The sequence below is a fragment of the Geotrypetes seraphini genome, chromosome 8 (assembly GCF_902459505.1).
Source record: "Geotrypetes seraphini chromosome 8, aGeoSer1.1, whole genome shotgun sequence".
Lineage (NCBI taxonomy): Eukaryota > Metazoa > Chordata > Amphibia > Gymnophiona > Dermophiidae > Geotrypetes > Geotrypetes seraphini.
The window spans coordinates 155705453-155728214 of NC_047091.1; the positions used below are offsets into that span (position 1 = coordinate 155705453).

Sequence of the window (22762 nt, forward strand, 5' to 3'; positions counted from 1 at the left end):
ACAAAGGGATTGAGGGGTACAGATAGGAGTAGAGGTAGGTTATAGAAATAGTCAGGGACCACTGCTCAGGCGATGGGCCGCCGTGGGAACGGACCGCTGGGCGAGATGGACCTCTGGTCTGCCTCAGCGGAGGCAACTTCTTATGTCTTTATGTATTAGTTTTGCTGGCATCATAGAATGTAAGCTTCCATACGGGGCCAAATCGCAGGTCCAGCAAGGGCAGTTTGGACCCAGGTCATAATTTACTTGGCACTATCCCAAAGAGCAAAATGATTCGATGCTGCTTATCCCCTTGTCGTTTTCGTTCTCCCGCATCTTTCAGTCTTATATTTAGCGCCCCGATTTTTGCCATTTAAGCACGTATTTCACGCAGCTGCAGCTTCCTGAGCTTTCAGTCCTTCAGCGCGTGCGGCTGTGCTAAACTAAAGCTAACAAATTTACAATAGCTTCCGTCACTGTCCCCCCCCCCCCCTGCAGCGGGTAAGAGCACGCCGGGCGCGAGCAATCACCTGATTGTCACGTGACTTGGCCCGTGTCAGGTGACTGCGGCCTGTCTCCACCATGGCGGCTCACTTGTCGTACGGGCGGGTGAATCTAAACGTGCTGCGGGAGGCGATGCGCAAGGAGCTGCGCGAGTTCTTGGACAAGTGCGCGGGTACTAAGGTGAGCTTTTCCTCCTCTCTCTCCTCGACAGGCTCTAGGTTGGGTTGATATAGGAATGTTTCGGTCTTTTCCCCGCCTCATTCATCCCCCCCAACCCCTTTATAGTCAAAGCATGGTAGCTACAACCTTTAGGGGTTGTTTACACACCAGTGCTGCCACCGACTCTAGGAATCTGCATCTCTGGCAGAAACAATATGAGATAACAGAAGCCCAAACCTTGCCCTGGCACTTCTCTTTTCCTAAAATCTTCCTTATATTTATATGTTGAAAGAAGTTTCCCCTAAGGTAGTTCAAGCCTGATCCAACTCTAGCTTAGAATCCATGAAAGGGAAAGAGGTAACAGACAGATCCTCCCAGGACTACCTCACATAAGAGATGCCATACTGGGACAGACCAAAGATCCATTAAGCCTGGTATCCTGTTTCCAACAGTGGCCAACCCAGGTCACAAGTACTGTATCAAGATCCAAAAAGAGTAAATTAGGTTTTATACCTTGCCATCACGGATTTTAATGAAACTGTGTGCTGAATTTTACATGACCCAACCGATCTCTGGTAAAGTTTAAGATCCACCAGTGAAATACTTGTGGAGAAATAGCTCTTTGATACCATACCATGACCATGTACAGTTTCCCTGCAAAATTTTCACAAATTTGAGTCAAAATACTTCCTTGGTTATATAAGTAAAACAAATGAAGCTTGGTGATCTTATACAACGTTTTACCATCTATTCAATGGAACTAATGCAGATTTTCATTTTTTGAAACTGGCATACGGCATGTGGTTCCTGTAATCTATCCCTGTAAAATTTTGTGTTTTTGTGACATGACTTTTGTTCTCAAATATGATTTCAGCTTAAAAGCTAATCTCATTACTTTACAATTTCACTTTAAATTTTGTGGGTTTTCAAGAAAACATCAAAAATGGGGTATTTCCAACCAGCTTTTGCAAAAGAGTCCTCTAGAAACATTTTTGAATTGGCTCTATTAGAACAGCATATTTCAAACCCCCTGAAAATGTTGTTTTTGATTTTTCAACTTTGCCTGAAAATAAGGGTCAAAGATGTTAGAAGTTTCTGTGGTAACGGCATACATTAACATGTAAATATGGTAACTCTTCAGTTGTACTTCTTACGAGCATATGACTGTTCCTTTGCATTTTTATAAGGAAAATATTTGATTGTGTTGGTTTATGGTGGCATTGGCACTATCAGTTAAAGAAATTTGAGCCAACAACTTCATCGCCATATAGGTCATGTTACACCTATAGCCATGCAGTACACCTATAGCCATGCAGTACTAGATATAGGTAGGTCTCTTTGTTCATGTTCTGAATCTTGCAATCTTGATTTCTTTATTGATGTTCCAAAGCCTTGAGCGGGTATCTGATTCCCAAGCCAATAACTGGGCAACTTAACCTAGGTACCTAAGCCTAAAGTGGGTATCATCTATTGGTTCCCAAGCCAAAGTTCAGATTGTCTTTATTCCTTCATTGCATTTTATTGAATTTATAAGCCACATTTGCCAAAATAGTTTCTGAAAACTGATATTGTTGCCCAGCTGATGTAACCCAATGTCTGTAACTTTTTTTTTAATTTCTGGCACACTAAATGGAGCAAATGTTTTTCATGGCGCGTTATAATTGAAATTATAAAATTGCAAAACCAACAAAAAATTAAATTTGAGAGTTGTGTTTTTTAAAGTTCTTTAAGTTAAGTATGGGTAATTGTAACTATGGTGAAACTAAAGTAGATAGAATAGAATTTCTAATCAACACGATAGATGTACTTGTTTTTGAGTGCAAATTAACTCAAAATGCGACTTGATAGTCGACAAGCAAACACACATTTCATCATCTACCATCTGCAGTTGTTCTCTCTTTTTTCGATTTCTGTCAGAGCTGAAAATCCAAGTTCGCAAAGAAGATCCAAACAGTAACAAAGCCTTGATTGCTTTGTTGTTCAAGTTAGGATAACGACTGCATAAAAAATAAAATTACTTGCCATTAGTTTTCAAGGACCAATCACATTAAAGAAAGATACTTGTCTGGGCGGTTGTATCCTTACGCATACAGACACTCATGACATTGACAGACTCTTGCGTACACAACGTACATGTCATCTATTCTAGTGTATACTTATGAAGGGAATTTTTAAAATTAAAATTCTGGAATCTCTCATGGTACACCCAAAATCTATTTAGGGCACACCACTGTGCCTTGGTACAGTTTAAGAGGCATTGATGTAACCGATGGAACAGAGAGCATGGAAGTTTATTTATTTTTATTTATTTATTCATTCTTTTTTCTAGACCAATCTCCAAGGAGAGCTCAGAATGGTTTACATGAGTTTATTCACGTACTCAAGCATTTTTCCCTGTCTGTCCCGATGGGCTCATACTCTGTCTAATGTACCTGGGGCAATGGGAGGGTTAAATGACTTGCCCAGGGTCACAAGGAGCAGCGTGGGTTTGAACCTACAACCCCAGGCTGCTGAGGCTATAGCTTTAACCACTGCGCCACACACTCTCCCAAATGAGATATTGTTCCGGCACCCAACAAATGTCTTGTTTTTCAGGCTAGTAAAATGAATTAGCAAGGACATGTGGATGCTTAACTTTATCAAGACATCATTTTCTTCCATTGATACTTCAACAATGTTGCCAATCTACCATTTATTAACATAAATGCAAGCAAAATAATAACCACGGAGCAGTTGTGATATTCTCAAGTCTGGCACTGTAGTGTCCTTATTGGAAGTTCTGGCCACAAAGTAGGTAGTATCATTTGACACATTGCTCACACAAACAGTGTTTGAGTTGAATGGTACAAATTGATGATGATCTCTAGTTTCAGCTATTGTGCTGCTTTCTTGCTATCTTTCTTTTTGAAATGTCATGATTTCATTGATTTTCTTCTTTGTGAACAAATATGTACTTAATTCCATGTATGTTCCTTGTCACAGAATTTGAATAGGTTTTGCTGTTGAATAGCTCTAGCTGCTAATTTTTTTCGTTGTTCCACCAATTCTGTCACAAGGTGATTTTTCCATGGCTTGTACCAAAAAAAATTCCATTCTGCTTCAATATTTAAATGCTTTTATAATTGCACTGATTGACAACATTATCCCAGGACAAGCAGGCAGCCTATTCTCACATATGGGTGACATCATCCACAGAGCCCCGATGCGGACAGCCTCGCAAGCATACTTGCTTGTAGAAAACTTTAGAAGTTTCTAGTCAGCCGCACCATGCATGCGCGAGTGCCTTCCCGCCCAGAGGCACCAAACTCAATAGAGAAGCAAGGCTGTTTTGACTGTCGCTGATGCTTTCTGCAGTAAGTCCCTGTTCTGAACTATTCAGTCAATTTCTGCTGGGGAAGGGGTTTGGGCAGGGGTTAACCTTTATGAAAACATTCCTGCACAGGCCATCTCCTCCCTTACGAGACTCATTAACTCTGCTCTACTATCAGGCTTGTTCTCCACAAAAATGGGCCACATTGCCTTGTCACCTATTCTGAAAAAAGCTGATCTCGACCCCTCCCTACCATCAAACTACCGTCCCATAGCAAATATCCCTCTACTTACCAAACTTCTAGAAACCATAGTTGCTACCCAGCTCTCCTCCTATCTCGAGAGATTCTCCATTCTTCACCCCTACCAACATGGCTTCAGACCCTGCTTTAGCACTGAATCTCTCCTAGTTTCCCTAATTTCAAAGGTACAACAACTACACTCACGTAACAAATTTGCTGTCCTACTACAATTCGATCTTTCCGCTGCTTTTGATGTCGTCCATCACAACATACTACTTTACCAACTTTCCGAGATTGGAATCGACGCCACCGTCCTAATGTGGTTCTCAAACTTCTTACGCTCCCGTTCCTACACCGTCAACACAAATGGCACCATGTCCACTCCTTGGACTCCATCTTGCGGTGTCCCTCAAGGATCTCCCCTTTCCCCTATTCTCTTTAACATCTACATGTCCTCCCTGAAACTCTTTCAATTATCCCCCCTGGAAACAATCTACACTTATGCAGATGACATCCTTGTCCTCCTTGAGACTGACCAGAACCTCACCAACCTCCACGAAAACATTACAGCTTGCATAATGAGACTCCGTGCCTGGTCCCTCTCGGTACAGATGAAACTAAACGAATCTAAAACAAAACTACTCTGGCTCGGCCCAAAATTCGAACACCTGCCCACACTTTTCACACTACCCACAGGCGATACACTACAGCTCGAGTTCTCATGCAAGGTCCTTGGTATCACTATCGATTCCTCTCTCTCCCTCAATGACCACCTCAACTCCTTGGCAAAATCATGCTTTTTCAGCCTTCACATGCTGAGGAAAGCTAGATCCTACTTCAGCCAACAACACTTTGCCATCCTTGTCCAATCCATCATCCTCTCCAAATTAGATTACTGCAACGCCATCTACTTAAATCTATCAAAAAAAAAGTATTCTAAGACTCCAGCTAATCCAGAATACTGCAGCCAAACTGATCTTCTCAAAACGCAAGTCTGACCATGCCTCCCCACTCCTTGCCAAACTTCATTGGCTCCCAATAATCTCCAGAATCCATTTCAAATGTTCCTGCCTGGCTTTCAAGATCATTCACGGAATCCTGCCTCCTCTTATCCCACTGTCTTTCAACTCCTCCAGTCCCGACTCCTCCAGAACTGCCCAAAGGCTTAAACTAGCCTTCCCCTCTCCACGCGGCATCCACTATTCAGGCAAACTGGGAAAATCCCTTCTCTTCAAAATCACAGGTCTTTGGAACGACCTCACTACCCCGCTGTGGAACCTGAGCTCCCTTCAGTTATTCCGCAAACAACTGAAAACCTGGCTTTTCAGCAAATTGTAGCTCTATCCTTCCCCCCTTTCTCTCCCCCCTTCTACACATAAGTTCATGTAATCCTTTTTCTTCTTCTCTACCCACTATTTTAAGTTCTTGTAAACTGTGTCGAGCTCCATTCTCATGGAGATGATGCAGTATATAAACTTAAGGTTTAGATTAGATTAGATTAGATTAACTACCTCTGCAGCTTTCAGAATGTGGTGGGCCCCAGTATTTGGGCTTTCTCTGGCAGGTCCCTTTATAGGAAAAGAACAGTGGCTGAGAAGGAGAAGGACCAAGCACTTTGGCACTGGGATGCACCACATACCAAAAGCATCAGCAGCAGTTTAAAAAAAAAAAAAAGAGCATGATCTTAAAAGCAGCTCATGGCTGAGGGTTTGGAAGATCTGGGAGGTTTTTTTTTTACCCGGAACCTTCCCCTCCCCCCACTAAAAGTGCTGGCATGTTGAAACTTACTCCTCTCCCCCCTTTTGCAAAACCGTAGCATGGCTTTTAGCGACGGTAACAGCTCTGATGCTTATAGGAATTCTATGAGCATCAGAGCTGTTATTGCCGCAGCTGGTTTTGTAAAAGGGGGGGGGGGGTTAATTGTGAATGGTTCTCTTTAGTGTTTGTGTTTTAACTGTGCCTCAAATTATTTAAATCTTGTTAGTACTCTGACTCTCTCTATTTTTTATTTTAGGCAATAGTTTGGGATGAGTATCTTACTGGACCCTTTGGATTAATTGCACAGTATTCACTATTAAAGGTAAACTTCAACAATTCCCTCGGGGAATTCAGTGATGCATTTTTGATATAACATTCAAATCCATTTTGGACATTTTGCAAGAAATGGCTCAAAATCCAGTTTCAAATGTGGTCATTCAAAGCAACAAGAAACACACAAAAGCAAGCCTTTCGATTATCTTACTAGACTAACCACATAGACATCCCAACAGAGCAGTGGGACAGCAGTGAACTTCACATAAAAGGTACCAGGTATACATCACATCATAACCCCCTGCCATCATTTACTATGTTACCTTTTAATTGATTTTAAATGACGTGGTCAATTACCACGTTGTTATCACCAATTAAAGCAATTGAGTTAGACAGAGGTAGGACACCTACTGCTGCTTAACTTTTTGCGGCACAACAAGAATCGGGCTCTTAGTCGTTATTAAAATAGGTCTAGCCCAAAATGTGCTATTTTTTGCCTTGGATATTTTTTACAATGTTCTTTTATTGCAGAAAAATATCTAACTCATAAGCCTGCCCTTGTCCCACTCTGAATATTACCCCCTTGAAATGTAGATGAACTGCGGAGAAAAACATCTTAAATGTGAGTTTTGAAAATAGTGATTTTGATATTTTTTTGAAGAAAAAAAGTTCATCTTCCACTTTGTACCATTTTTTGGACATTTTTCTGTTTTGAAAATGAGTCTCATAATAGACTAGACCATATTTGGATATAAGCTTTCTGACGTGTATGTGGGATTGAAATTGCATATATTGCAAACAGGAGCTTGGCCCAAAGATTTCCCAAGCCTCAGTATTAAGAGAACACTGGTCCATATTCAGTTGTGGTGTTATGATTTATTCTATTTTATGTTGTAATACACACCAAACTTTAGTTTGTTTGTTTTTTTAAATTTTTAACTCTTTATTAATTTTCCATTCAAAAACAGTGCATTAAAATATACATACAGTTGACTTCAAGACAGCACTTACAGTCGATCAAAGAAATACTTCAAAACATTTCCTCCCTCTCCCACCCTAATTCAAGAACAAAAACAAAGTGGATACATACAGTAAAAATCATAAACAGCACTTTAATTCCAGTTCTCACTCCTTCATGAGACTCAATCCGGCTTTAGACCGCTTTTCAGCACAGAAACGGTAATTGCGGCCATCTTAGATTACTTGCACCTATTTTTAAGCAAAGGCCTCAGTGCCCTGATCATGCAATTCGACATGAGCTCTGCCTTTGACCTTGAAGACCATGCGAATTTGCTACAGTGTCTAGACGCTATTGGCATCAGAGGCGAAGTGCTAAACTGGTTTCATGGTTTCCTTTCGTCCCGAACCTATCAGGTTCGCTTCAACAATGATCTCTCCAACACCTGGAGCAACCCATCCGGCGTTCCGCAAGGGTCCCCACTATCCCCTCTGCTTTTCAATATCTACATGACCTCACTGAGCGTTCAGTTAACCCAGCTGGGGATAAAATTATTCAGTTACGCTGATGACTTCACAATTATTATCCCATTTGCCAACTCCATCTCGGAAACAATTCCAATATTGATCTCCAGAAGTTGAGTATCAAAGGACAAAAAAACAACAAATGATCCAGTGTCCCTATTTCACGTTGACAGTGTCAGCATCTGTTAGATTTTGAACTGTCTAACTTCTGCAAACGAACTGGGATCCAAAAAACTCTATGCAACAGAAAAATTCAAGTTTGTCTCATAGATGCTGATGCTGTACATCTGATCCTCCAAGTCCAAATCCTTGGCCATTGAGTAGTAGAAATCTACTGCTTTATCTCAATGCTCCAAATGTTTTTTGGACTAGTTTTAGGCTTCTTGTTCAAATATTCAGATATTAATTTATACCACTTGACGGCCTAATGCCGTAGCAAATCTGTCTGGAAATATAGGCCCGGCAAGCTATACTGAGTTTTTAAATTTTGTCATTCAGGGAGCCCTTTCTGAATGGCCTATTTCAACTGCAATCATTTATAAGCTTGAGACTTTGAAATGCCGAATACACACAAAACTGTATTGCACAGGATTAGTGGAATATAAGATTTGTTAAATAAATGAGCACAGTAATGTATATGTCTCCATTGCATTGGGAGGGGAAGTGAGAAGATATGGGAGATTATGCTCACATTGACTGGAGAGCTGCTTTTGTGGCCTCCATTGTATTTAATGCCACTTGTAATTAATTGCTACTGAATTGTATTTTTCCTCAGGAGCACGAAGTGGAAAAAATGTTTACCCTTAAGGCTGGCCGCCTCCCAGCAGCAGATGTCAAAAATGTCATTTTTTTTGTCCGGCCTAGACTGGAGCTCATGGATATTATTGCAGAAAACGTACTTAGGTAAAGTCTGTGGTTTTTCAGAAAACATCAGTTTGTAAAATAATAATTAGGAGCCTCCTGGTGATTTGGCGGCTGCGCTGTACACTGCCCATGCTTCATTCCTTGGCCTAGTCCTGCTCCCTGTGTTAGCCCTTGATGATTCAGAGTGGGTAGTGCTGCAGTCCCTACAGAGGAGGGAGTCCCAGTTATGAATGGTGACACTAGTAGCTGCACCTAGGGCCCACAATTAGACATTTCTGAAGGGGAATTATGGTCTGTGGGTGCTGGCCAAGACTGTGACTGTAATGACAAGGTTAAGTAAATAATCGACTTTGGAATTCAGTTTCTTGATGTTCTGAAAATAGCTTAAAGCTTGGCTGTTTATACAGTACTTTGGGCCCTCAGGACTTGGGGAAGGTTGAATTCTAGGATTACATTGCTGTTAGGATGATTTCAGTTTAATTTCAATTTACCGTGTTTCCCTGAAAATAAGACCTACCCCAAAAATAAGCCCTAGCATTATTTTCAGGATAGGTCTTAATATAAGCCCTACCCCAAAAATAAGCCCTAATTAGATCACCCCTGAAGCCCCTCCCGAATGTCCCCGACACTCCCCGACTCCAACACTGGATTTGTCAACGGCAGCAGCACTTCCCTCCCACCCAATGCAGCCGAACCCCCCAGACCCTCCCACCCATCCCCCTGCGCAGCATCTTTCCATCTCTCCCTCCCATCCGAACCCTGCCAATCTTCCCACCACGAGACCGACATACCTCACTCCAAATAGCAGTGTCGGCAGCACTTTAAACAGGCTGCTTCACGGTCTTCTCATGCCAGGTCCTACCCTCTGCCGCATCACGCGGCTCTGGGACGGCCCCAATGGGAGAAGGCCGAGAAGCAGCCTGTTTAAAGTGCTGCTGACACTGCTGTTTGGAGGGAGGTATTTCGGTCTCGCGGTGGGAGGGTTAGCGGGGTTCGGATGGGAGGGAGAGATGGAAAGATGCTGCGCAGGGAGATGAGTGGGAGGGTCAGGGGGTTCGGCTGCGTGGGGTGGGGGGATAGAAAGATGCTGCTCAAAGTTTCTGCTGCACGGGGGGATGGGAGGGAGGGATAGAAAGATGCTGCAGAGGGAAGGCACAGGGGATGGGTGAGAGGGGAGTAAAGATGATGCACATGTGGGGGAGAGAAAGGAAAGAGGAAGAATTGGGGTGGAGGAGAGGAAGGGAGAGATGATCATTGTACATGAAAAAAATAAGACTTCCCCCCCCAAAAAAGCCCTAGTGCGTTTTTTGGACCAAAAATTAATATAAGACGCTGTCTTATTTTTAGGGAAATATGGTATTATTTCTAGTCCGCCTTTGTCCAAGGCAGATTACAAAAAAATGCATACATAATTAAACAGTAATAATACAAGCAGACACACTCGCAAAACAGAATCTGCTGTCGTAGTAAAACCCAACATTACTGAGCACCATATTTCATATTACAAAAAAGATGTAGTTTTTTTTAAACATTTGCTTAAATTCATACACCTTAAGTATACAGGCAGCTTATTCCACGCTGATGGTCCTGCACTTGAGAACAAACACACTGTTCCTTATGGACTTGTAATGCAAACTTTTCTGAGAAGGGACAACCAAGCCTGCCTGCCTAGAAGATCTCAAATCTCTAGTAGGAACATAAGGTATCAAACAGTCCTGCAGATACTTTGGTGCCATGTGGTTAAGGCTCAAATAAACCATCACTAGTAATTTGTACTTCACTCGGAAGTACTTTGTTAATCAATATAGCATTATAAAATGTTTAGTAACATGTTCAAATTTACCAAGTCCACACAATAGATGTGTGATGGAATTCTGCACCACCTGCAAGGTGTGCGTACACGTTGATGGCACCCCCAGAAGTACAATGTTATAGTAATCCAATCTTGCAAGCACTACAGTTTGGATAATTTTCTGGAAATCATATCTGATTATGACATTTTAAAAAAAATGTTTACAGTGGGGCCTTTTTACTGAGGCTTAGTGCTTGCTAAATGCTAAGAAGTCCTTAGGTATAAAATAGTTGTTTTTTTTTACATTTAGGGCCATATTCTTTTTTTTTTTCCCCCCAATTCTTTATTCATTTTTAAAAAAACTTTCAATAAGTGTAACAGTATTTATAGCATTTAAAAATTCAAATACATTTAATATTCTGTTAAACATTATATCAGACTTTATCCCCCCCCTAATCTACACTCTCTTAAAATTCCAGAAAACCTATCGTAAACCCCATTCTTATATACCTTATTTAATGTTCAAATCAATAAAAATCCCTTCCCTCCCCTGCCCCCATCCTGGATATGTATTTTTAAGGGAAAAGAGAAAAATAAATTTTCAGTCATTATAATATTTTGTTAATGGCTCCCAAATCTCCTGAAATTTTCTAAAATTCCCCTGCTGTGTGGCTATTGTTGTCTCCATTTTATAAATGTGACATAAAGAGTTCCACCAGAAACTGTAATTAAGTCTCTCCCAGTTTTTCCAATTACTCGTAATCTGCTGTATGGCAACCCCTGTCATAATAAGTAGAAGCCTGTTGTTCTTAGATGATATTTGGCTCTTAGCCCTCATTGATATGCCAACCAGCACATACATTAGTTGCCACAAGGTATCCTAATTGTGACCGCCTAGCAATGCCTAAGTGTGGGATCTGCACCTAACTTTAAAAAAAAAATTGGCATAATTGGCGTGGTAATTGACCGCACCGGTTTTCAGCCAGTCAAAAAAAAAAAACCCATTAAACAATTTAAGAGTTCAAGGTTGAACTTTTAGGATGTCTAGCAACTCTTAAGTAGAGGCGCCCACCGAAGGATGCCTAACGACAAATCTTAAACAGTAGGCATGGTTGACTTAGGCATCCTAGAGAGGCATCTGTAAATTGGGCGAGTGTTGACTTAATAATAATAATAATAATAATAATAGTTTATTTTTATATACCGCCATACCCATGTGAGTTCAAGGCGGTTTACATTGAGTTACATTAGGATCTGCATAGACAGGCAGATTTACAATTATTTGTCAGAATTACAGAGTTGTTATTAGAATTACAGATTTGTTATTAGAATTACAGATTTGTTATTAGAATTACAGAGTAACATAGTTTCAATTATTTATCAGCTTGATTTGAACTAGACAGAGGATGCGGAAAGAGGGGAAGAAAAAGGAGCAGGCCTCATGAGGGGGCCAGATTGGGGAGGGGGGGAGGTATTGTCAGGGGGGGGGAACCTTTCGGGTCTTGTTTGTGGAATAGGTAAGTTTTAAGTGATTTTCTGAACCCGAGGTAATTGGGGGCCTCTAGTATCATTTGTGCTAGCCATGGGTTCAGCTTGGCTGCTTGGAAGGCGAAAGTTCTGTCAAGGAATCTTTTGAAGAGACAATGTTTGGGTGAGGGGAAGGCGAACAGCTGAATACGACGGGATTTGTTGTTGGTGCGGTAGAGGTTGAAGTGAGGATTGATGTAACTTGGTGAGGACCCATTTACCGCCCTGTAACAGAAGCATGCGAATTTGTAAAGGACTCTAGACTCGAAAGGCAGCCAGTGGAGTTGGTGGTAGAATGGGGTGACATGTTCCCATTTCTTTAGGCCAAAGATGAGGCGCACGGCGGTATTCTGGATTATTTTTAGTCTCCTGGTTGTTTTCTTTGTGGCGTTAAGGTAAATGATGTTGCAATAATCTAGAATACTGAGGATGGAGGATTGTACAAGAAGGCGGAAGGAAGTGTCATTGAAGTATTTTTTTATGGTGCGAAGTTTCCAAAGTGCAGAGAAGCTTTTTCTGACGACGAGGTCGGTGTGCTTTTCTAAGGAAAGGTTTTTGTCCAGCGTGACTCCCAGGATTTTTAAGGTTGGTTCGAGGGGGAAGGTCGTACCTTTCAGTTGAATTGTGGTTTCTTTGATTTTGTCATTGGGGGTGGCTAGGAAGAATTTAGATTTATCGGGGTTTAATTTCAGTCTGAATGCTAGCATCCAGAGTTCGATTTGGTTGAGAATGTTTGTAGTGTGGTCGAGTATTTCATGTGACAAGTTAGTGAGTGGGATGGATATTGTGATGTCGTCTGCATAAATAAAGAATTTGAGCTTGAGGTTATGAAGAAGGTTGCCTAGGGAGGCCAGGTAGATGTTGAAAAGGGAGGGGGATAAGGGGGAGCCCTGCGGGACCCCGCAGGTGTTGTCCCAGCTGTAAGAGAAAGAGTTGTTCTTGCATACTTTGTAGGATCTATTTCTTAGGAACCCCTGAAACCAGTTAAGGACCTGGTCTGAGATGCCAATGTGTGCCAGGCATTCTAGGAGGATGGTGTGGTCTACCAGGTCAAAAGCGCTGCTCAGGTCAAGTTGTATGATTAAGGCACTTGAGCCCTGAGTGAAGAGCGTGTGGAGGTGGTCGAGAAGGGAAGCTAAGATGGTTTCCGTGCTGTGGTCAGTGCGAAAGCCTGATTGACAGTCGCTGAGTATGTTAAATTTGTCTAGGTATGTAGAGAGTTCCGCCTTTACCAGCCCCTCCGCAATTTTGGTGAATAAGGGGATACTGGCAATCGGTCTATGGTTAGATGGGGAATTGGGTGGTTCATTCGCATTTTTTATAATAGGGGTGATCATAATGTGGCCTTGCTCAGACGGGAAGTTTCCTGAGGATAGTAGAAAGTTAACCCATGTCATCATTTTTGCTTTGAAGCAGGGGGGTGCCGTTTTCATGATATTTGGTGGGCATGTGTCTAATTTGCAATGGGAGTGCGTATATTTGTTGTAGTAAGAGTTAAAGGTTTGCCAGTCGATTACTGCGAATTGTTTCCAACTGAGGTCAGCTCTGGCTCCTAGGTCTGGGTTTGATAAGTAGTTGTCTGGGAGAATGGGGAACCGCTCGAGGGGGTTGGGGCTTTTATTTTGGTTGTTTTAGTTTTTTGGGGATGTTTTAGTGTTTTGATTATGAGTCCCTAATCATACAGTGGAGGTACACAACCACAAAAAAACAGGGAGGAATCACTCCAAAACAAAAGCACCACACAAGCCAAGAAAGCAGCAGTTAGGATCTACGTACTGATAGTCTGGATTTGGCGCTAAGGCCTTGAAGCAGTGGTTACCGGCCACGAAACGATCGTCGGCCTGGCCTGTTTGTGTTCAGTGGTTTTTACCATTAATCATTCTCGGCTATTTTTTGCTCCCACCTGCTAATTTTAAACTTGTGCAAAAGTTTTTTGCCTATGATGCTTGGGTGGAAGAGTGTGGGTACACCTCTCCGTTTGTCTGAGGCTTTTCTTTCGCTTAAGTAATAAACTAGCTTTCTTGGCTTGTGTGGTGTTTTTGTTTTGGAGTGATATTTTGAATCTTTGTACAGTGGAGGTACTACATACAGATTTATTTCATGCATATTCATTGTGGATACCTGTGTTGTACATCAACAGAGCTAGGTTGACCTACGGCGCATTTCGGAAAGAAATTAAGACAGCACTATTCAATAGATTCATCTCCTAATCAGTTACCATTTCTAAAACGATTAACACCATGCTGATAACTTGAGAAATATGTGTATTGTACTAATTGTATTGTATTGTATTTTACTAATTGTATTCTGTAATTCGCTGATTGTCCAGCTCTCTTCACTGTAAACCGCCTAGAAGTCATAAGAATGTGGCGGTATAGAAAAAATAAAGTTATTATTATTACTTGAGGACCAGATTATGGACTTTTCCTCTAGGAACTTGTTAAAAAAATGGTTTGGACAAGTTCCTGGAAGAAAGACTGTAGTTTTAATATTGAGACAGATGTGGGGGAAGCTACTGCTTGCCCTGGATCAGTAGCTGTTTTTGCCGGGTACTTGTGACCTGGATTGTCTACTGGGCTAGATGAACCATTGGTCTGACCCAGTAAGGATGTTTTTATGTTTCCTGTCCCTGAGCTTGAAGTTGAAAGGAGCATTGGGAAAATGCTGGCCCCCCCAAAAATGCTGTTTTTATAACTGAATCTTTTAATTTTAGGTTTTAACCAATAAACCACCACTGATGCAGATAAGTAAACTAGATGTTTATTGGATAAACACCAACCATACCTATTGCCCTTTCTCAGCCTTGGATCCTCTCTTCTGTTTTTGTGCCTTTTCCTTAACTGTCATGATTTCACAACAAGACTCCCGAGGCAGGCCCTTGTGGGCCGAAACACGATCGTGTCGAGTCAATTACAATTAAAGAGACTCAGCACCCATTTGTCACCTTTGTTGTGTTGTTTGCTGTTCACTGGTGTGAAGGCAGTTTCTCCTGTTGATTCTCAAGCATTTATCTCATGTTCACGTACCTAGAGTAACATAGCAAAAATTAGAATTTATGTAAACCTTTCAGGCAAATCGGATCTTAAAGCACATTATAGCCTTAGCACAGCAGAAGCCTACATATAACCACCCTCCTGGATGGATGACCTGGCAGCACCTTCTAACAATTGGTGTACATGACATGAAATGCGGATAGAGAATGACACGGGGACAAAGTTTGTCCCTGTCCCCACCCCATCCCTGCATCAGTACAAAATCTCATTAATAGAAAAAGCGAGTGATTTGTCATTTATCAAAAATGATGGGAACTGTTTTGATGGAATTTGGGGATGGGGACAAACTTTGTTTCCATCTCATTCTCTAATGCCGAATAGTTTAGTAGTGAAAGCAGCAGGCTTGAGAACCAGTGAAGCCAGTATTCAAATCACCTTCCTTCTGTTGACCTTCATTGTGATTTTGGCAAGTTATTTAAATTTGTTGCCTTATCCATAGACTTAGATGTTACGTTCACTGTGTCTGTATTATAAATCACCTTGGGCTCAGGTTTGGGATGTGGACAGTCAAATCTAAGGGAAAACACTCTTCCAGAGAGAGCTAGGATGAAAGGAACAGGATTGTTTCCCAGTTATAGATGGCTAAACTAGGGCATGCATAAGTTATTTTGACCAAAGTTTTTCTTAACAGGATAGGTAGATTTTGTAAACTCCATTATTTTAATGTCTGATTTTAAAGGATTAAAGCAGGGGTGTCCAATGTCGGTCCTCGAGGGCCGTAATCCAGTCGGGTTTTCAGGATTTCCCCAATGAATATGCCTGAGATCTATTAGCATACAAGGAAAGCAGTGCATGCAAATAGACCTCATGTATATTCATTGGGGAAATCCTGAAAATCCGACTGGACTGCGGCCCTCGAGGACCAACATTGGACACCCCTGGATTAAAGTATAAGGCAGTGCATTAGGCTTGTGTTAATGATTATGTGTACAAACAAATGTCTTTTCTAGTGAGGATCGTGTTCGTTGTCCAAGGGATCTTCACATCTTGTTTGTACCACGACGTAGCTTGCTTTGTGAACAGCGGCTGAAGGATCAGGGGGTCTTGGGCTCCTTTATTTACAGAGAGGAGTATGGTCTGGACTTAATTCCATTCGATGGTGATTTGCTATCTATGGAGTCTGAAACTTCATTCAAAGTAAGCATTAGTTCGAAGGAAGGTCCTTTAGAGAGAGAATTTGTGTGATTTAAAAGGTGAATGTTGTCCTTTTGTAGTTGTGTTTTTTGTTCCTTTCTTGCCTGTTGGCAGCCATTACACCATGGGGAGCAGGATCTGACTGGAGAGAGACATTCGGTTGGACACCTAAAAATCAAGTCCCATGTACACAAAACTTGGGGTCCCTTGGCTCCATCAAGAAACATACTGATATCAAAGCAGCACAGAACAAGTAGTGTGTGTGTGTTTTAACTTCCCCTATTCCTTTGCTTGCCAGTTGTATGTCATTAATCTGTAATGTGGTCCTGACGGTGTGTGTGAAATATAGAATAATGTTTGGAAAAGGAGAGGTTTAACAGGCCCAGGCATTTAGACTTAATATAGCCTGCTCTGTTCTACATAATAGGAGAGATTGGGGATGGAAGAGCCCTGGCCTGTAAGAATTTAGATTAGACATTGTATTCTATCTAAATCAGATCAGGGTTTAAACTGCCCTTTTTTGTTCTCTATTAACTCTGTTTTATTCCATATGGCTTTTCATTAGGAGTGTTGTTTAGAAAATGACCAAACAAGTCTGTACCATGCTGCAAAGGGACTTATGACTCTGCAAGCTCTGTATGGAACAATCCCCCAGATCATTGGGAAGGGCGAGTGTGCTCGGGTAAAAAGGAGTCTTTTTCTCTCTCTAATTATTATTATCCTCTTTGTGTTGCATTTCATTTACAGTTCCTTTACACTCTGGTTTCTCAGCATTTGCAGATTGCAGGCCCAGGCATGTTCTCACTTCATAGTATGTAGCTCTGTTTTAGCTGCAGTTCTTGTGAATGGCAAAACTTGAAGCACCCCTGACGTGTGCTAATTAACTCAATATGTACAGTGGTTATAGTTAGCTGCAGGTTTGAAACAGGGCTTCTTAAACCTGTCCTGGGGTCCCCCAACTAGTCAGGTTTTCAAGATATCCCTAAAGAATAAGTATGAGTGAGATTTGCCTATAAAGTAGGTAGTAGGTGTGCAAGTTTATCTCATGCATATTCATTACATAACATACATTTAGAAGAGAAGAACTAATACATATATGCACACACCATTAATTTATTAATTAACCTTACTTTTCTAATAAATATTATAAATATATTGAATATACCACCCTCTGACTTATAACAAACACCTAGTTCAAGAGACAACGCAGGCAAATGCCCTTGTTGCCCTGAAAACCTGGAATTTAATCCATGAAGCACGAGTTTGGCAAGGACATTTTAAATAAAACACTGGACAATGTGGAACTGATTATCCAGGTTTTGGGGCCAACAAGGGCATTTGCCTGGGTTGTCTGTTGAAACAGGTGTTTGTTATAAGTCAGAGGGTGGTATATTCAATATATTTATAATATTTATTAGAAAAGTAAGGTTAATTAATAAATTCTTAATGGTGTGTGCATATATGTATTAGTTCTTCTCTTCTTCTAAATGTATGTTATGTGGTTAAACAAAACCTAGGTGAAGATTTGTATTTGAATACGACCGTTAGCAGTATTGATTGGGATTCCTTGCATATTCATTAGGGATACCTTGAAAACCCAGGACAGGTTTAAGAGCCACTGCTCTGCAGGATTTCTGAGTTTTGGAATCGTTTCTCCACAGTTTACATGTCCATGGAACACTTTCCTCCTGCCACAAGGAGAACACAGTTGATATTGACTTTAGTGATGCTAAGACTTCTCATCCCAGCTGCACGCTGCCACGCAGAGGAACTGAGTTCAGTTCCCCGAGTCAGGTCTTCCTGTTCCCTGGGCTGGCCAGGGTAGGGGATTCTGCAGAGGGTAGCGGACACCTCTCTCGTGGGCCAATGTTCAAAACCTAACACCAGTACTAGAAGAACATAAGAATAGCCTTGCTGGGTCAGACCTGTCTTCAGGTCACAGCTACCTAGCCAAAACCCAAATAGTAGCAACATTCTATGCTACTGATCCAGGGCAAGCAGTGGCTACCCCCATGTCTGTCTCAATAGCAGACTATGAACTGGTCCAAACCTTTTTTTAAAACCAGCTATGTTAACCGCTCTTGCCACATCTTCTAGCAATGCGTTCCAGAACTGCACTGAGTGATAAAAATATTTCCTCCTATTGGTTTTAAAAGTATTTCCCTGTAACTTCGAGTGTCCCCTAGTCTTTGAAATTTTTTTACAAGAGTAAAAAAAAAAAAATCGATCCACTTGTTCTTGTTCTACACCACTCATGAATTTGTAGACTTCAATCATATCTCCCCTCAACCATTTTTTTTCCAAGCTGAAGAGCCCTAACCTCTTTAGTCTTTCCTCACACAAGAGGAGTTCCATACCCTTTATCATCTTGGTCACTCTTCTTTGAACCTTTTCTAATTATTCTATATCTTTTTTGAGATATGGCAACCAGAATTGAACACAATATGCAAGCTGAGATCAAACCAAAGAGTGATATAGATGCATTATAGCATTATTGCCTTCTTTACCATCCCTTTTCTAATAATTCAAAGCATCTTGTTTGCTTTTTTTGGCCACTGCCACATGTTGGGCAGTAGGTTTCAGTGTATTATCTACAATGACACCCAGATCTTTTTCTTGGGTGCTGACCGCCAAGGAGAACCCTAGCATCTGGTAACTATGATTTGGGTTATTCTTCCCAGTGTGCATCACTTTGCATTTGTCCACATTAAATGTCATCTGCCATTTGGACGCCCAGTCTTCCAATTGCCTAAGGTCTGCCTGCAAATTTTCATTAAAGCTCAGAAGGCTTTAGTGCAAGAAACAAAGTGCACACCAAAGATTAGCACAAATTGCATTTAAATGCAAGCAAACAGATGTAAATGAGGTCATTAGCTTTTCCCTCCCAATGTTCAGAGAAACCATGCACAAAAAAAGTTCTAACTCTGGGAACTACCTCCCAGCTCTTCGGTCGCATTGAGGGGGTTAGAAGAGATGATTTCTCTTGATTTTCCTTTTAAAATCTGCTGGGTTGGGTTTGATTTTATTTGAAAGAGGAAGGAAGCCGATGCAAATCTCTGATCATAAGTGGTGAGGAACAAATGTGTGCGAGTCCAAGTAAAACCAAAAATGGAAGCACACTTTGGTGCCTGTTTTCTGCACTTAAATATAATCTTTTCAAGTGAGAGAATTTTAAACGCTTAGATTTAGAGAGCAGAAGAGCAGGTGCTGATGTGTGCCTGTACTCCTGAAGAGCAGGCGCACACGAGATCTACTTACTGCAAAATACTTGTGCAAATGTGCCAGGCACGTTCCTCCCCCTTGCACAGCATGCATATAGTTTGCATTCTGTTAATATTGAGCCTTAAGAAATTCATTTTTGTGTGCTGTTCCCTATAATGCCAGAGTTCTGAGCATTGGCCCATCAGAGAAAGGGAGTCTCATTTATCACTGAGCAGCAAAACCTAGCAGCTGTATTTAGGACCAGTAGCTAAAGGGTTCTAGAAGCAGCTCTGGGGACTGATCCCCCTCTGGCTAAGAACTGTCCCCTAGATGAGGGGGGGGAGTTTTAAAATTAGGAGAAAAATTCTAGGTAGTTGAAGTGAGAGGCTCCTCAAGCCAGGTTCTAGCCTCATTCCAGATGAACTGGACTGGAATCCCAAACACTCGGGAGGAACCTCTGGTTTGAAAAATTTTTTAAAGTCAGATTCCAACCCCTTTCTCACATATCTATGTTCCAACTTTGATTAAAATACTTCATTCCAAAAACTGTAAGACTGAACACCGGTCAATGTTTTAATTGTTTAACTTTCCTGCAGAACCCCCACGCTACCAGCTCCAACTCACCCCAGGGGTGTTTTATTTTTAGCATGTGGCAAATATGATGATGAGGATGAAAAGGGAATTCACAGGCTGCCAGAATGCGATCCTTCCAGTTTTTGACACCCTGTTGCTGCTGGATCGCAATGTTGATCTGCTATCTCCATTAGCTACTCAGCTTACATATGAAGGACTTATCGATGAAATCTATGGAATCCAGAATAGTAAGTGCTAGATTTTGTAGGTTTATAGAAGACGTGTTAGATATTTTTTTCTCCAAAATCTATTAAATCAGAAGAGTGGCTTCTGCCAGGTAGGAAACCTGGTTTCAGTTCTTACCACTAGCTTATGCTTCCTGGGTTGGCTGTGGTTGGGGATGCTGTGAGGCCACATTTGGAGCCTCTGACCAGGAAAAATGTCTCATTAGTGCTGACAGTGATTTAGGGTACAGAGAGTCCAAGTTCCGGAAGGACTGGAGCCAGGCAGTTACAAAATAGGGGAAAAACCCAGGTAGTTAGGAATAAAGACTCCTGGCACCACAGCTTAATACAGACTGGTTTTGATGAATTCTTCTGTCCAGATATCATGGTCTTAAAAAGTTTGTCTTGGATTGTACAGTGCTTTTTCCAGGCAGTGAGAGAGGCAGAAATCATTGTCTTGCTGGGTTTGATTGGGGGTTAGGCTTCTGTACTTTGTGGTGACTTGTGTGTCTCCATCCGTTTCAGCTCACGTGAAGCTGCCACCAGAGAAGTTTGCTCCTAAAAAGCAAGGTGAGGGTGGAAAGGAGCTTCCGACAGAGCCCAAGAAGCTTCAGCTCAATTCTGCAGAGGAGCTGTATGCCGAGATCCGGGATAAGAACTTCAATGCAGTGGGTCCAGTGCTGAGCAAAAAAGCCAAAGTCATTTCAGCAGCTTTTGAGGCACGCCTTCTCTCCTTTAGTTTCAGTGATTTATTGTACCTGCACAGCATTTTCTTGCTATTATAAGAGAAATTGGCTTGGGTAATGGACACAATACATTACCGTATTTTCACGCAGATAACGCACACCCGTGTATAACGCGCACACGGGTATAGCGCGCAGAAACCACGATTTTATGTATAAAAACTTTTGTATACCGCGCTCACGGGTATAACGCGCATGCTGCCCGACTGTCCTTTCGCCCGCCCTGACTCTCCTCTGGCCACCCCGACTCTCCTTTCGCCCTCCCCGACTCTCCGTGCGCTGTCCCGACTCTCCGTTTACCCGCCCCGCCCTGCCCTGCCCCCCCCGGCAGGACCGCTCGCACCCCCACCCCGAACGACCGCTCGCACGCGCTCCCACCCGCATCCACGATCGGAGCAAGAGGGAGCCTAAGCCCTCTTGCCCAGCCGACTCCCCGACAATATCGGGCCAGGAGGGAGCCCAAACCCTCCTGGCCACGGCGACCCCCTACCCCCACCCCGCACTACATTACAGGCAGGAGGGATCCCAGGCCCTCCTGCCCTCGACGCAAACCCCCCTCCCTCCAACGACCGCCCCCCCCAAGAACCTCCGACCGCCCCCCCAGCCGACCCGCGACCCCCCTGGCCGACCCCCACGACACCCCCACCCCCCTTCCCCGTACCTTTGTGTAGTTGGGACAGACGAGAGCCAAAACCGCCTGTCCGGCAGGCAGCCAACGACGGAATGAGGCCGGATTGGCCCATCCGTCCCAAAGCTCCGCCTACTGGTGGGGCCTAAGGCGCGTGGGCCAATCAGAATAGGCCCTGGAGCCTTAGGTCCCACCTGGGGGCGCGGCCTGAGGCACATGGTTGGGCCCATGTGCCTCAGGCCGCGCCCCCAGGTGGGACCTAAGGCTCCAGGGCCTATTCTGATTGGCCCATGCGCCTTAGGCCCCACCAGTAGGCGGAGCTTTGGGACGGATGGGCCAATCCGGCCTCATTCCGTCGTTGGCTGCCTGCCGGACAGGCGGTTTTGGCTCCCGTCTGTCCCAACTACACAAAGGTACGGGGAAGGGGGGCGGGGGGGTCGGCCAGGGGGGTCGCGGGTCGACTGGGGGGGCGGTCGGAGGTTCTTGGGGGGGGCGGTCGTTGGAGGGAGGGGGGTTTGTGTCGAGGGCAGGAGGGCCTGGGATCCCTCCTGCCCGTAATGTAGTGCGGGGTGGGGGTAGGGGGTCGCCGTGGCCAGGAGGGTTTGGGCTCCCTCCTGGCCCGATATTGTCGGGGAGTCGGCCGGGCAAGAGGGCTTGGGCTCCCTCTTGCTCCGATCGTGGATGCGGGTGGGAGCGCGTGCGAGCGGTCGTTCGGGGTGGGGGTGCGAGCGGTCCTGCTGGGGGGGGTGAATCGGGCGTTGGGCGGGGTGGGAACTATGTAGAAAAACTTTTGTATAACGCGCGAGGGGTATGCGCGGTAGGTAAAAACGCGTATAACGCGCGCGTTATATGCGTGAAAATACGGTAATTATGCTGTTTGCACAGTGATTTTATATAATTCTCGCCTTGCTAGGTTCCATTCACTCATACGCTTTTTTTCTGTACATCCTAGGGATTTATTTTTAGAAATGTTTCTCCTTAAACATAGAAACATAGATGACGGCAGAAAAGGGCTACAGCCCATCAAGTCTGCCCACTCTGCTTACCCACCCCCTGTCTATGCCCTAATGACCCAATTTCCTTATCTTGACCCTCGTAGGGATCCCACATGGGTATCCCATTTATTCTTAAAGTCTGGCACGCTGTCTGCCTCGATCACCTGCACTGGAAGCTTGTTCCAATGATCAACCACTCTCTCTGTGAAGAAATACTTTCTGGTGTCGCCATGAAATTTTCCGCCCCTGAGTTTGAGCGGGTGCCCTCTTGTGGCCGAGGGTCCCTTGAGAAAGAAAATATCATCTTCCACTTCGACACGTC

The 22762-nt window shown here is 43.1% G+C and overlaps 1 protein-coding gene across 2 annotated transcripts in view; it reads left to right on the top strand.

Moving 5' to 3' along the window:
* The first annotated feature begins 468 nt into the window (after positions 1–468).
* Positions 469–22762, top strand: part of VPS33A (VPS33A core subunit of CORVET and HOPS complexes) — a 35487-nt gene continuing 13193 nt past the window's right edge. Inside the window, exons 1-7 of one of the 2 annotated variants that reach the window (XM_033955861.1) lie at positions 469–663; positions 6208–6273; positions 8482–8609; positions 15893–16079; positions 16642–16758; positions 19924–20098; positions 20600–20793. In XM_033955861.1, the coding sequence (XP_033811752.1) occupies positions 562–663; positions 6208–6273; positions 8482–8609; positions 15893–16079; positions 16642–16758; positions 19924–20098; positions 20600–20793 (969 nt within the window). In that variant the 5' untranslated portion in view covers positions 469–561. The remainder of the gene's footprint in view (positions 664–6207; positions 6274–8481; positions 8610–15892; positions 16080–16641; positions 16759–19923; positions 20099–20599; positions 20794–22762) is intronic. The other variant, XM_033955860.1, reaches the window with a different exon arrangement.